This window comes from Protomyctophum bolini, assembly GCF_963924005.1.
Source record: "Protomyctophum bolini genome assembly, chromosome: 24".
Lineage (NCBI taxonomy): Eukaryota > Metazoa > Chordata > Actinopteri > Myctophiformes > Myctophidae > Protomyctophum > Protomyctophum bolini.
The window spans coordinates 28315262-28330841 of NC_137885.1; the positions used below are offsets into that span (position 1 = coordinate 28315262).

The 15580-nt window shown below is 43.3% G+C and overlaps 1 protein-coding gene across 1 annotated transcript; it reads left to right on the top strand.

Annotated features, from left to right (window-relative positions):
- The first annotated feature begins 352 nt into the window (after positions 1-352).
- LOC308311550 (receptor activity-modifying protein 1-like) lies at positions 353-11636 on the top strand. Its single transcript, XM_080758286.1, has 3 exons — positions 353-641; positions 4652-4790; positions 9722-11636. The coding sequence occupies exons 1-3, from the start codon at positions 587-589 to the stop codon at positions 9975-9977; spliced, it is 450 nt and encodes a 149-aa protein (XP_080614412.1). The 5' UTR covers positions 353-586; the 3' UTR covers positions 9978-11636.
- Positions 11637-15580: the final 3944 nt, after the last annotated feature.

Here is a 15580-nt window from a genome sequence, read left to right on the forward strand (position 1 = left end):
CTTCCGATGAATTGAGTATACAAGCCATATTATATAGGCTTTCTTGGGTTTAAACTTTAATTTAAAATCCTTTTAGCAGACCTTGTATTGAACTGTAGCCTACTTTCCTGCATGTGTGTTCGTTTTGCAAACTGCTATAATAAAGTAGCCCAATCAATCAATCAATCAATCAATAAATCAATCAATTACCCGCAGCCTGCATGAACTAGCCTACCAATATTAATATAAAGCAACTTTACAGGAAAAACAAGCCCAAAGTCGCTTATAATGAACAGACATGGCAACGCTCATGTCTGTGGAACTGAAGTTCACGGCAGGGCTTTACGCAGCGCTCGGGTGTCACTCTCTCGCCTTGATCAATGATCCCCGTCCCACTGAGCTCCGGCATGCCAGACTGGACGACATGTTCTACCGCGGGACTTTTATATGATCCTTCCTTTTATTGAGTGATATTATGTGGTCGAGTGGGAGAATGAGTCTGGAATAGTGCAGCAGCTCCGCAGGGACAACCGGAGCACTCATATAGACTCATAGCCTATAGCCTATAGCCTACTACGCGTAAAAGTTGTCCAGTTTGTTGACCGTGATGGCTTTGGAGTGCACGTCGCTCGTGAAAGTGGGGCTTGTTTTGTTTGTTGCAGGTAAGCCATCATACGAGTGATTCTTGAGATTGTATGCACTATTCAGTCAGTGGTATTAAAATGACCAAATGAGTGCATTGTGTGTTGGCTAGAGAGGCTACATGTGAAACGAAATGCCCGCTGCCCATGCCCTGTATCATGCGAATAAAGAATGTTATGTTACAGTAAACACAAATCAAACCTGTGACGCGCGCGGGCTTGTGCGCACGAGAGAAACTTACCTATACTACACACAGACACAGTCATCAATCAACATATAGGCTACAAACGTTCATAACTTGGTTTCAGATATATATACATTATCATGAACAAACGTCCATATAATTAAGCAACAAGTTGACGTTTTGGTCTCTATATCCCCTCTTCATCACCTTTATTTCATGGCAGGGACCCCCAGAATTATTATAATTTGAGAGAACCATGCACAGCATGTAGCTCTATTAACATGCAACCAAGTGTGAGAATTAGAATGATGTTCTAAAGTTTTAGTATGAGTTCTGAATGATTGACGATGAGCTGGTATACTGCTCTTCCAACCAAAATAATGTGGAATGCCCTGACTCCCATATCCATTCAAACATGCATTACCAGTAACACTGGTTTGTTTCTAAATGTACCTGAATAACCATGAGGAGGCCACAATGGCAGGTACATTTTCCCCATCGCTTTACATAATAGTGTTAATGTAATGTTCATGTCTGATGATGACATGTATAATTGAATTGTGTTTTGTCGTTTGTATCCTATGTTGATTAATTGAATACATATAGGTAGGTAGGTGGGTGGGTGGGTGGGTACTGGTACTAGGCAGGTACTGTAGGTAGGTAGGTAGGTAGGTGGGTGGGTGGGTAGGTAGTTAGGTAGGTAGGTAGGTGGGTAGGTAGGTAGTTAGGTAGGTAGGTAGGTAGGTGGATGGATGGATGGGTGGGTAGGTAGGTAGGTAGGTGGATGGATGGGTAGGTAGGTATGTATATAGGCCTACTTTATTCAGCCCAGAGGGGAAATTAAGGTGTTGCAGCAGCTCTGATAGACATCAATAAAAACACATTATAACACAGAAACAAGTGCTGTTTACATTCCTGACTAATAAAGTAGGCTATTCAATCATTCAATCAATCAAAATGAACAAATAAATGAATGCCTTCAATAAAACTAAGTTTATCCCTCGGATATATAGATGAGATCATTGCCAAAGCGTGGTTATAGTGTCTCCGTTATCTATATTTTAAAATCCACCATCACTAAACAAATCCATCCTGTCTTCCCAATATATTGCATGATGAGCCATGAGCCACAGCTGTGGATACACATGTACCGGTATATCCATAAGTGGATCTTGTCATGATATTCATCATAGAATGGCTTTCATAATCCATAAAGAGATACGGTCGGAACGACATAATTGCCATGTCTCTGCATGACTTTCATCTCTGATCCTGAAGGCAAGGCACGTACTGTTACAGTATGGCACATGCATGATGAGTTATGATACATTCATGAGCATGGTTTCCATGTGATGTTTAGCATTTGTGATTCTCTTGCACACGCGCGCGCACACACACACACACACACACACACACACACACACACACACACACACACACACACACACACACACACACACACACACACACACACACACACACACACACACACACACACACACACAAATGATGGTTCTTCAGCAGTGGATCTTTGGGGTGGTTATACGTTTCTACAGCAGGGGGTTCCAAACATTTCAAAATATACACACGCAGCAGTACAAGTATCATTTTTGTCTTTTGCGGTCATTTGCCTTTTTTGGGCCTATTCGTGGCCACATAGTAAAATGCATAATGTGGGGGCTGGTCATGCATGTGTGTGTGTGTGTGTGTGTGTGTGTGTGTGTGTGTGTGTGTGTGTGCGGGGCCCACACAATAATCCATACACAGTAGGGGAAACTGGTTTTAGCCATAGTTTTACTCAGATATATACATTTAGGAATACCTGGTGGCGACCACCACTCCGAGGTGGCCGTATTAGACCCGGGGCGAGCGTTCAGGTGTGTCCACTACAGGTAGAGCAGAGGAGAGGACTCAGTCAGCACACCGCCCAGAGGCCAGAGGGGCTCCTGTGTTGAGGGTCAGAGGATTTGATGTTACTAGGTTAGTTCACCAGGAAGTCCAGTATATCCAGTCACACATGTTCAGATGCAGGCCTATCTATGGCTTTCTGTCTGAGCTATGTATCGAGCTAAATGGAAGGAACTTAATCCATTTTGGGTGTAAACCCCTTTTGGTGTTGGCAGTATGCTATGCTTTAGCTATTGAAAAATAGCAGATCTACAAGCTCATAGCGCTCCACCGAGTGGCGCGCTACGAGCTTGTAGGTCTGCCATTTTATTTAAATCGAAGAACCACTGACATAGAAACACAGCTTTTTCAGAAAACTGTCAGGATGTAGAAGATATTTGTAGAATCTGATCTCAGGTCAAAATGGGTTAACTATGGTGTTGAATGCCAGACTGTAACAGCATACTGTACTTACAGTGAGTGCATGTAGGCAGGGAAGGCAGGTGTAGCGTCACAGTAGGCAGGTGTAGGACATCAGCCCAGGCAAGAAGAGCAGCAACCTCCATGCTATCATTCAGCACACACAACTATCAATTCCATAAGGCATTTATTTTCTATCTTCTTTCACACATTAATTAGTCTTTTACCCTTTAACACATTTTGGGGGCGGGAACCCCTTTTGGTGTATTAAGCATTATGTTATACTTTAGATATTGAAAATGTAGTGCATATATATTCTTTCAACGTTTTTAACTAAAACCTTTTACTTCTGGGGGGGGTCCCTGGAACAACATATTTTCAGATGGGGTCGGCGGCCAATTACATATATATTTGGGGGTCCTTGACATGGAAATGTTTGAGAACGACTGACATGGAAACATGGACTTTTCAGAAACGGTCATGATTTAGACGACATTTGTGGAATAGTGCCCAGGTCTAAATGTTCAAATCTACGTATAGAACATTGTCGATGATGAATCATCGTCATTACCTGACTCACTCACATTTTTCTGTCTTCAAAATACTCCTTTATGAAAAGTTTGATACAGACGCAAAACGTTAAAATGTTTAGCCTTGAGATGTTCGGAAAGTGAAAACATGATACAGTAACAGGCAGGGAGTATTAGTCCGACCCAGCATTCCCCAGAGCGTTTATAGGTATAGGCTATACACACTCCTTTATTCCCCTATGGACACCAAAACTCTGCAAATCGCTTGTAGATCTGCTATTTTAGCCAAATGTTTGCCCCCAGAATAGGGACACTATACTGTAGGTTCAAGCCAAGGACGATACTGTGGTGGTCACTAGAGATTCCAGTGTTAGCGGGAGGACTGCAGACCTCTGTGTGTGTGTGTGTGTGTGTGTGTGTGTGTGTGTGTGTGTGTGTGTGTGTGTGTGTGTGTGTGTGTGTGTGTGTGTGTGTCCACCTACACACCGTCAAACACAAAAAGGATGATTTATTGCTCCCTTTTTCTATTTCGCTATTGAGGTTTTTCAATAGAGGAGTCGGATGCTTTTAACCCATTCTGGGCGGGAACCCTTTTGGTTTTAGCATTATGTTATGCTTTAGCTATTGAAAAACAACAGATCTACAAGCTCAAAAGTCTGCTATTTTTGAAAAATCATGAAAATGTGCCTCAAAATTTGGAATATATTTTTTCAGAGCGAATGTTTTTAACTCAAATCTTTGCTTCCGGAGGGTCCCTGGCACAACATATTTTCAGATGGGGGGGTCTCGGAGGCCAATCACAGATCATTTTTGGGGTCCTTGACATGAAATATTGAGTGATATAGGCCTAGAAACATAGGTATGTCAGAAAACTGTCAGGATTTAGAAGACATTTCTTTCGGGCCTAAATGGGTTAAATGAATGTTGTTAAATGAACGTGTTTCTCTTACATCTCCTCTCTCTCTCTCTCTCTCTCTCTCTCTCTCTCTCTCTCTCTCTCTCTCTGTAGCCCATGTTCTTCCGTTGGGGTCTGGTTGCCACGTTGGTCTTTATGAGATGATGATCAACGAGCACTGCCTTCCGACGTTCACCAGAGACATGGGCACTCTGGACCAGGGCCTGTGGTGCAGCTGGCCGGACACCCTGAAGTGAGTTTTTAAGCAAACGTTAATATTATCCCATTTTGACCTGCGCGCTTACGAGCTTGTAGATCTGCTATTTTTCAATAGCTAAAAGCATATCGTAATGCTAACACCAAAAGGGGTTCCCCAACCGGAATGGGATATATATAGAAACCACGTATTCTTGTTGACATTCAGAAATATCAAAACAAAAACAAATATAGTGCTATACTCATTACAACTGGTAATACAGTGGAGAGACAAGAAAGAGGATAGGCCTACACTACAACAACAAGTCATGAGCCAAACCTGAACCAAACACAGTGACATTATGTGGTACACATGTAATTGGGTTAGCCACCATCATCCTGGCATCTTTGGACTATTTTTGAACAACCAGCAGTGTATGAGAGGTGCCTCGGTTGCAGAATAGAACAGCTATAGGACACGAAACACAAAAGAGGTAAAGGTTAGTCTTTGCTTAGAAAGAATACAGGTCAAAACTAGTAGGTCGGTCAGACAACAAGCAAACAAAAGGCAGGCAAGGGCGAAGCAGTATAAAGGCAAATAGTCAGGCTATAGCTAGTAGGCAGTGAAAGACTCACAGGCTGCAGGGGGTCGAGACAGCACAGGTATAACAGGCACAGGCTGGAACGAAACAGACAGTGGTGGAATAAGTATACTCAAAGTTTTTACTAAAAGTATCAACAGAAGAACACAGTTTTTGCCGGCCACTGCTAGTACAGAGCTGACAATGAGGTTATATCTTCCCTTCTTCTCTGGAGTCTCTGCCTCAAAGCAGACCAGAGGTAGAAGAAAACTGTCGTTCCCCTGATGTCATCGCTATAGGGGACACAGGCATCAGTAAGCAGGAACTGGGGGATGGCAATGAAGGACCGGGAAGTCTGGTGTGATATTGTGAAATCCACGATCTCGACCGTGGTAAAAAAAAATGATGATGATGAAAAGTATCAATACTGCAATATAGAAATAGTAATAGTAAAAGTCCAGAATTCAAAATGTATTTGACACCACATATGAATGGCATGCATGAACACGACATTTCCACGCCAACGCTGTGGCAAAATGTCCTCACATTCTGCTTCTGCGCTTCTCACATAAAAACCATCCTGATATATAATTCTATTAGCAGTGGTGGAAGTACACTTTTGAGGTATTTGCACATTACTTGAGTATATCATATTCTCACAGCATTTCAGACTCCACTCCACTACAATGACTTGACAACTTTAGTAGTTATACTTTGTAGATTTTGATTATTATTATTGCAAAACACACGTTAACCACTTTAGCCCTTTGGGCCATTTGAAAATAGCCGATCTACTTGTAGAGTATATATATATATAGGGCCTAAAGCGGTTAAGAAACTACCTCACCGGCTCACCCTCCTGTATTTTGTTCGTAGAAACCAAACCCTGTTTATGTCTAGTCAACAAACCAAAAAAAAAAAAACACAACGCAACAAAAATGTTATCTTGTCACGGCATCTGGCTCAAACCGACGGTGTGACTGACAGCCCCCACATGCAGCTGTAGAGTAGGCTTCACGTCAACCATCCCACGTATCTGCAGCCTCGTTGGTATGCGTCTCCATTTCTCCAGCCCCCCCCTTCCTCCTTCCACAATAACGGTTATATTTAGCTGTGTTGAGCCCGGCCGGTAATTCTATCCGTTTCTTTGACTCTTTTTTTATTTTATTTTATCCCCCTACCCTCTCGACCAACACATGTCCCTGTGGAAGCTGTCGGAAAGGACACTTTCCGACATGTGTTTTCCAATGGGGGTCCGTGGGGATAATTAGTGTCAATTTGGGGGTCCAGGACATGAAGAAGTTTGGGAACCACTGCTGTAGGCTACAACACTAGACAATTAACTGAAAGCATATCAAAACTCCATATTCAATGAATCAAAGTGGTGCTAAAGTAGGCTTTTTTTGTGATATAGGCCTATATCTTTTTTTTCTTTTCCTTTTTTGAGGGTCCAGCTTTGTGTAAACACAAACATTGAAGACAAAAGTGAGGGAGCAAATTGTCTTGGTGATTGGCCAGAATGAGATGATGTATGATGATAAGAGTGCTTTTTTTTTTACGATCAATTACATTGATTACCAGATTAAGCACCACGGTAAGCATGCGGTGGTGTATGTGTTGTGAGCTTGTAGATTGGCATACCGGTATTTAATTCTCTTTAAATAATCATGAATTAATAGTAATCAAAAATGTGAAATATAATCGTGCCACTGATTTGAAGTCGGATTTCCCAAACCACTTCACTGGGTATGCATGTTGGAAGGGGGGGGGTGGAGCGGCAATATGACCCCTAAATGTATGTATTTTGTTTTATTGGGATGCCATAACCAACCTGGGGGAACGGTGGCGAAGTCGGTATAGCGCTGTCGCCTCACAGCTCCTGGGTTCGATTCCCGCCGAGGGCGCTGTGGGCACTGGGGGTGTGTTCTCTCCTCCGCGTCATCAGCGCACACACACCCTATAGGTGGGGTCGGGCGAAAGAGACTTTCTGTGTGGAGTTTGCATGTTCTCCCCGTGTCCCCTAAGCCAAATTCCAATACCCAAAATCTCGGCCACTCGCTCACTCCCACTCGGTCACTCCAGCATGGCAAATTATGGTGAAATTTGGTGAGCTGCCGAAATATGTTACCATCTTGTGGACTTCACACAACTTACATGGAGGTCTTTAAATACGTGGCCTGAATACCGCTCTCTGCTAATGAACAAACTGCAACGATTTACATTTGGACACTGACGTTATGCGATTGTCTAGACTCTAGATGATTGTCACATATTTCAGCAGGTCACCAATTTCACCGTAACACCTCCATGCTGGAGTGAGCGAGTGTGAGTGAGCGAGTGGCCGAGATTTTGGGTATTGGAATTTGGCTCTAGGGTAGGTATGGTACCCCTCACAAAAAACATGCAGTAATCCTGCTCTCTATACTGCCTCCCCCCAGTCAGCCTGATGGAAGGGAAAGGAACTGGTTGGAACAACATGTTCCTTACACGCGCAGAGACGCGCTACGTATATTTTGTTGTATTATGGTTAAAACATTGAGAGCTTCTGCTCTGCAGTGCCTGCTGTGTTGTGGGACATATTTTTCTGACATTTCTTCTATAGCCCGGGGGCCCCATATACTGTAAATAACTTTGTCTAGCCCGGGGACCCCCCATATACTGTAAATCCGGCACTGCTGTGATTATAAATGATGTCTGGGTTTCCGAGGCTATACGTTATGTGATAGTTATCTCGGCTTGGAAGGAAAGCACAGAACAATGTTAGGAGAAGCCTGACTTACTGTGTATGGAACACCCACAAAACAGTTGATACACCTATAAAATAGTTATAGATACATCCATATACCATATTACAAATATCACATAAAAATATGCCGAAGACATACCTAGTATATATATGCCTATATACTAGCCTAACATATGACATTTCCAGTGTGAAGAAGGTGAGTTCTCATCACGTTTTAAGGGATTGCTCTCAGTCTTAACTCAGAATGCCTTATAGTAGCCTACTGTACATATGGAATTGCCAGCATGCGTGGAGCAGGTCCATTATTACAAAGGTTACAATTTACAATTTTGTTTGTACAATTTAGGCATTTAGCAGATGCTCTTAATCCAGAGCGGCTTACAGTAAGCAAGAACAACACATGGCAATACATCAAATACATAGTCATCGAGAATCATAAGCCCAGAACCTAACACGTCTAAAATTAGAATATCTGTACAATGAAACTATACGAGTATGCTATAGAGACCACTCATGTCATGGGAGAGAGAGAGCACCTAATTTGGGCAGATAGTGTTGCTTTTTGTGAGTTACAGATTAGAGCTCTACTGGTTTTAAAGAACCACCATTCTTCTGTGCGTTAGAATCTGGTCTCAGGTCAGAATGGGTTTTAAAATAGCATATAGGTCATCTCCAAAGGAGAAATTGATCTGACCCTCTTGTCTTGTGTGTATTCCTTTGAATCAGACAGTTAACCACTTGAACCCTCTCTATTCTTAGTGAAACATCGTTGTAACTGTACTTTGGACCACAATTTCTCTCCCTGCACCAAATGTTTGAGCCAAACATAGCTGATCTACAAGCTCACACAATGCACCGCAGCGATTGTGAGAGGCAACTTAACCTTATAATCTCTTCTTCTGTTTTTATTTCTCGATTCTCGAGTGAGAAAAGGAACAGAATGGACAGAGTGGCGCTGGCTATCAGCAACAACGTGGCTATACGTAACGGGTGACGTTATGAAATACGAGTCTGCTGCGTGCTGGCCAGTGTTGTTTTCGTCGACTAAAACTAAGACGAAAAATGTTCGTCGACTACCTTTTTTCACTGACTAAAACTAAATGGAAACTAAATGAAAACTAAGCTATGATGACTAAAACTAAGACTAAATATATTGACAATTTCGTCAACAAATAAAAACTAGACTAAAATGTTAGGAAGGGACTAGTGGACAAGAGATCCACTATAAGTCATTCTACAATTAGTTGCATGCTGAAAATAGCCGATCTACAAGCGCGACGCGTTGTGAGCTTGTAGATCGGCTATTTTCAGCAAGTGTAAAATCAGTCATCACGACGGCATCAAGGCCCACCAAAGCACATTTTAGTCGACTAAATCACCTGTAGACTAAAATCTTATATGACATTTAGTCGACTAAAACTAAAACATTCCAGGTGACTTAAAATGTGACTAAAACTAAGTGAAAACCATTCAGGAGAGACTATGACTAAAACTAAAAATCAAAATTTGCTGCCAAAAACAACACTGCTGAGTAGCAGAGTGACAAAAACAGATTCACGGAAAACACAGCGATTCAGGCTGCATGGAACCCAGGCTATAACTATACAGTATAAAAATGATAATAATGATGGTAATTATCATGCTTTTTGTCCCCCCCTGTAGGCCCTACGAGGAACTGACCAACTGCACGTACGTGGTGGCCCTGGGGATGGACTGCTTCTGGCCCAATCACGTCATCGACCGCTTCTTCACGGACGTCCACCGGCTCTACTTCCGCGACTGCGCACCGACCGGCCGTCTGCTCCGCGACCCCGCCGTCGCCATCCTCGGGCCCTTCATCGCCGTGCCGGTGCTGGTCACGCTGCTCGTCACCGCCCTGGTGGTGTGGAGGAGCAAACGCACCGAGGGAGTGCTATGATTAGCGCTGGTTCTACAAACTGTTGTATTATTATTAACCCATTCTGACCTGAGATCAGATTATCTAAAAATGTCTTCTTCTACATCCTGACAGTTTTCTGAAAAAGCTATGTTTTCTATGTCAGTCGTTCTTCGATTTTTCAAAAAAATAACAGACCTACAAGCTCGTAGCGCGCCACTCAGTGGCACACTACGAGCTTGTAGATCTGCTATTTTTCAATAGCTAAAGCATGACACGATGCTAACACCAAAAGGGGTTTCCGCCCCAAAATGGGTTAATGTTCGTTTTGTGCAGGTGGAACCAATTTGGACCTGTAAAGTACAGTATAGGTAAGAGTCTATTCTGGTTCCATTTGTAAACTCTCAGAGCTACACAGACTTGTAAGGGTCCATTTTGGTTCCTAAATATGATTTATTCAAGCCAGTGCATGCCCCCTTCAGAGTTCCGACGTCCTACAAAAAATACAAATTGACGTAATTTCCGACTGGTCTCACAGCCCAGATGTCCAGACTCATCGAACTATAGTTCGTAAAGCCTGTCCGGACCGGAGGATTTCTCCAACGTCGGAAAGGCATGTATTGGCCTTTATAGCTAGGTCCCCTGGAACGCCATCAAAGGACCCCACTTTGACAACCTGTAGTGTTTAACGGTTCATTTAGTTCCTATAACTATCAATAATATAGCTGGGGGCCTCCTGTAAAACCCCCTCACCAGGACCCCCCTTTGAGAACCATTGTTCTATGGGGACAGACAGACGAGGCTTGGACATAATATTACGAATGAACTCCTGAGAGCACGTTTTTTAAATGCCAGAGCAGATGAGTGGATTCTTTTTTAGTATACTGTTTATATATAATATACTTTTTTTTATTAAATTGTGCCAAAAACGTGTAGTGTACACGCAGTGGTTCCCAACCTGACATACATCTGACAAAAGCTGAAGTTTCTTAGATAATATTTTAATCCAACAATGTCATTACTGTATTTCACGAGTCACAAACACAATGGTAGCCTACTTTTGGGAGTTAGCTATGATAAAGTTGGACTAATATCACATGACTGACGATGAGAACACGCAGCGAGGCCTCACGCCCTCCCCCTTTTGATCATTGGGGGGGGCATGGACTCCAGGTTGGGAGGGGTACATACAGTAGAGTGAATGAGTGAGACTGTATATAGGCTACAAGATGTTGTGTAACAGCATGACATAAATATTTACACAGAAAACCTACTCATTGTTCTTGAATTTATTTTCCACCATTCACCACCTCTTTATCTAGAACACCACATTTCTACATTTTATAAACCTCAAAAGGGAGAGAAAGTTATAACACAAAGGAGCAATTTCCAGCTTCTCGTGTGCTACAGTGCCCTCCGGTGTTCGGTGTGTATATGGATTTGTCAAAGACTTCATTCAAACATGCAGAGAAACTCAAGCTAAAGTAAAAATGGGACCTCCCTGCTTGGCACTCAGCATCAAAGGGTTGGATTGGGGGGGTCAAATCAACTAATCAACTGATTCCCGAGCGCGGCACGGCTGCAGCTCACCGCTCCTTGGCTGCGGCTCACCGCTCCAAGGGATGGGTCAAATGCGGAGAACAAATGTCACTGCTGTTAACGTGTGTGACAAATCGTATGACTTTCATCTTTGAATCTCTGTTTTGGGTCACAGGCTAAAATAGGCGTATAGAGCAGAAACGCTCACTCACCACCACTCCTTGTCAGGGTAGGGCCAGGCATCAAACATGTCTGTATAGAGCAGAAACACTCACTCACCACCACTCCTTGTCAGGGTAGGGCCAGGCATCAAACATGTCTGTATAGAGCAGAAACACTCACTCACCACCACTCCTTGTCAGGGTAGGGCCTGTATAGTCTGTATAGAGTGGTCTGGCGTGGAGTCCTATTGTCGCACTGCGATAGGGCAGCAAGGCACCATAGAGAACTAGAAGAAATACAAAAATATAGATAAACATACAGTGTTCAGTATCACTATTGTCTAATCAATATAATAGTGCTACGGAATAAGAAAATCCTACATCCCATACACATTTTCAGAATTCAAATTAAAAAAGGAATCTAAAAATAAAACACACTGAGTCTAAAGGGCTGTATTTTGCGTGTCTTAAATACCAGGTCTTATTCCCTAACTTGAGTAAACTAAAGACCTGGAGGCGTGATCAATGCTCTTTGGCTATTCTGAGTGGCCAAAGAGCATTGATCACGCCTCCAGGTCTTTAGTTTACTCAAGTTATGGAATAAGACCTGGTACTTAGGACACGCAAAATACAGCCCACTGAGGCCCAATCCCAATTGCCTCCCTCAAGCCCTGAGCCCTGGACCCTCATTGACTTTAATGACGTCAGCTGTAAGTGCTTGAGGGTGAGAGGCTGCAAGGGCTCCACATTGTTGTGAAAGAAATGGGACAGCACTTTGAAGATGAGTCCGCCATTCATGACACTTTGCATCACTTTATAAAAACTGTCCTTATTCACAGCCAGTGCCTACCTACATGCTTGGCCTCTTTATACATGCCTATCATGTCTATTTTAGTATTTAAGCTGATCGTTTTATTATTAGTTTCATAAATACACTTTCCTGTGTGATATGGGATGTAATATTCATATATAATAATATTCATTATACATTTCATTTCCATATTCTTTTACTTTGCTCATTAGTCATTTCTCATCATGTTTCCCTTATTATTATTATTGTTATTAAATATATAGCCTATATCCTTCCATTCCGTCTCCTTTTGAGAACAGTGAGAAAGCACTATTGTGTTTGTTGACATTCTAATCGCGATACATAACTAATTTGCATATTTAAATGATTGACGTTCGGAGGATCCCCCTCATTCCCCTGCTAACGCTATGAATTGTGGGTAATTTCTTTGCTAAAGTCAGCCCAAAGTCAGCATCGACGCTGACTTTGGCAAAGGGCACATAAAGGGGCGGGGCTGAGCCCTCACTGACTTACCCATTTCAAATGGGACATCCCTCAAGCCCTCGCAGACTTCCCATGAACGCGCAGCTAAGTCAGTGAGGGCTCATTGAGTCAGCAAGGGAGTGGATTGGGATTGGGCCTAGATCGGCACAGACTCGCTCTTGAGGGCTTTATAAGCCACTTCCACTCAAGGCTGCTTGGTTTCGGACGACACTTAATATGGCGCAGCCTCGCGTGAACGCGCATATCGAGGGCAAGTGTGTATAGGGCGAGTGGCGAGGAGCTGGTTTCAGAAAGGGGGCTGATGTGCATGGTTGGTGATGTTGCGCCGCCATCTGTGTATGAATGTGTGTGTGAATGGTGAACGTAATGCACAATCTATGTAAAGCGCCTTGGATAAAAGGCGCTATATAAATGCACCATTTACCATTTTAGAAAACGTAGACATATTATGGGACATTCTGCATAATGAGCATAGAGGGTATGCACTTGCATACCCGAGTGGCAAAATGAGTTTAATGTCATTTATCGTCGTCGTTGCAATCAAATACAACCTTTCTGTTCGGATGAATGGGCTGTCAAGGTACGAGTGGCGCGCTACGAGCTTGTAGGTGTAGGGGTCTCCTCCCAGTGGGACGTGATCCTTGGTCTGCCCCGGGGTCTCCTCCCAGTGGGACGTGATCCTTGGTCTGCCCCGGGGTCTCCTCCCAGTGGGACGTGATCCTTGGTCTGCCCCGGGGTCTCCTCCCAGTGGGACGTGATCCTTGGTCTGCCCCGGGGTCTCCTCCCAGTGGGACGTGATCCTTGGTCTGCCCCGGGGTCTCCTCCCAGTGGGACGTGATCCTTGGTCTGCCCCGGGGTCTCCTCCCAGTGGGACGTGATCCTTGGTCTGCCCCGGGGTCTCCTCCCAGTGGGACGTGATCCTTGGTCTGCCCCGGGGTCTCCTCCCAGTGGGACGTGATCCTTGGTCTGCCCCGGGGTCTCCTCCAAGTGGGACGTGCGTCGAGGACCTCCCTAGGGAGTCTCCTTTCCAGGCGAAGGAGCAGCGACTCTACTCCGAGTCTCTCTCGTGTGACTAAACTTCTCACCCTATTTCTAAGGGAGATGCCAGCCACCCGTCAATGAAACTCATTTAATTTTATCCTAGAGCATGTACGAAATAAATGGCAGAGCTGAAATAAGACATGTACATATGAAATAAATGCTTAAACATGTAGCTATAGGTGTAATGTTAAGAGTCCACAGAAGTGAACCTTTCAAGCCTGTTTTCTCAACTCGCCGTTTCTCTGCAAGACATATTACTCTATAAGCCATATCTCCACAACTGGTGGGTCAAACTAAACAACCAATATGTCCATTTGAAGCTGGGAATCCCTGCTTTCACATGACATGAAACTAAAAAACTAAAGTTAATTAAAAAGATCCAATGACTTACTGTGTGTCACGTTTGGTCACATATATTGTCATGACAACACTATGAATATCAATAAAGAACAATATCAGACGTTCAAGAATCAGTTTATTGAACAAAAAAGCACTTTTACAAAATGTGATCATCAGAATAATGAATATGAATGATCAGACAATAACATCAGAATTATCCCACTCACAAGAGGGTCGACCTGGTGTCTGTTTTTTCCCCTCCGGGTGGTGCTAGAGCGAGACCGACCGCAGGTCGTCCAGCTTCTAGTCTGAATAATGACAATAATATGGAATTAATATTAAAATCAAAAGAAAACTAAAGAAAACCAAACAATGGAATGACTGACAGTGATTCAACAGATGAATAATGGATGATCTGAATGTCATTAACCCATTTTGGGGCGGGAACCCCTTTTGGTGTTAGCATTATGTAATGCTTTAGCTATTGAAAAATAGCAGATCTACAAGCTGTAGATGTTTGAATCCAGAGTGATTTACAAAGTCCACCATGAGAGTAAACTACATGCAAGTCTAGTCGACCAATCAACACGCTCACAGCAGGGAAAAAAGGAGGGGTGCCGAGTACGGAACCCTGTGGGACCCCCGTCAGTAAAGTCAACAGGGTTTCAGTGGTTCAGTATAAAGGTTTATATACAATAAAAAAGGTTCTAAAACATGTTTTTGGCCCGTGCAGGGACCACTTGGAGGGGAGAAATATTTACAAGTACCCCTTCATCCTCCATCCTCATCCTCATCCTCATCCTTCATCCTCATCCTCGACATCCACCGATGAGCATCTTACAACCTTACATTTAGACGCCACTGGAACGGGTTGTATTAAAAACCTTTCAATCAAAGTAATGTCATAGTCAAACAGAAACCACTACCTCAGGGCTAGGAGGTCACGTTGGCAGAAACCCAAAGGGGTCTGTCTGGCTGCCCCCCAAAAAGATATCCATCTCATATGTACAACTGACACGACATAACTGACTATTAATCTCATATGTACAACTGACACAACATAACTGACTATTCATCTACAACTGACACATCATAACTGACTATTCGACTTCGTGGCAATAAACAGAGTCTGAAAACAAATCCTCTCTGATGTCAGTGTGTCTCTGCTTGTCTTATTTATGATGACGTCACAATGCTGTCAGTCTGAGTCAATATGTCCAAATATGGAGTTCTATGATGTCACCACGAGTCAGTCATGTCCAAATATGGAG

Coding starts and splice junctions, on each gene's coding strand:
- LOC308311550 (XM_080758286.1), top strand. CDS start 587: ATGGCTTTGGAGTGCACGTCGCTCGTGAAAGTGGGGCTTGTTTTGTTT. Junction 642..4,651: donor GCTTGTTTTGTTTGTTGCAG/GTAAGCCATCAT, acceptor CTCTCTCTGTAG/CCCATGTTCTTCCGTTGGGG. Junction 4,791..9,721: donor AGCTGGCCGGACACCCTGAA/GTGAGTTTTTAA, acceptor CCCCCCCTGTAG/GCCCTACGAGGAACTGACCA.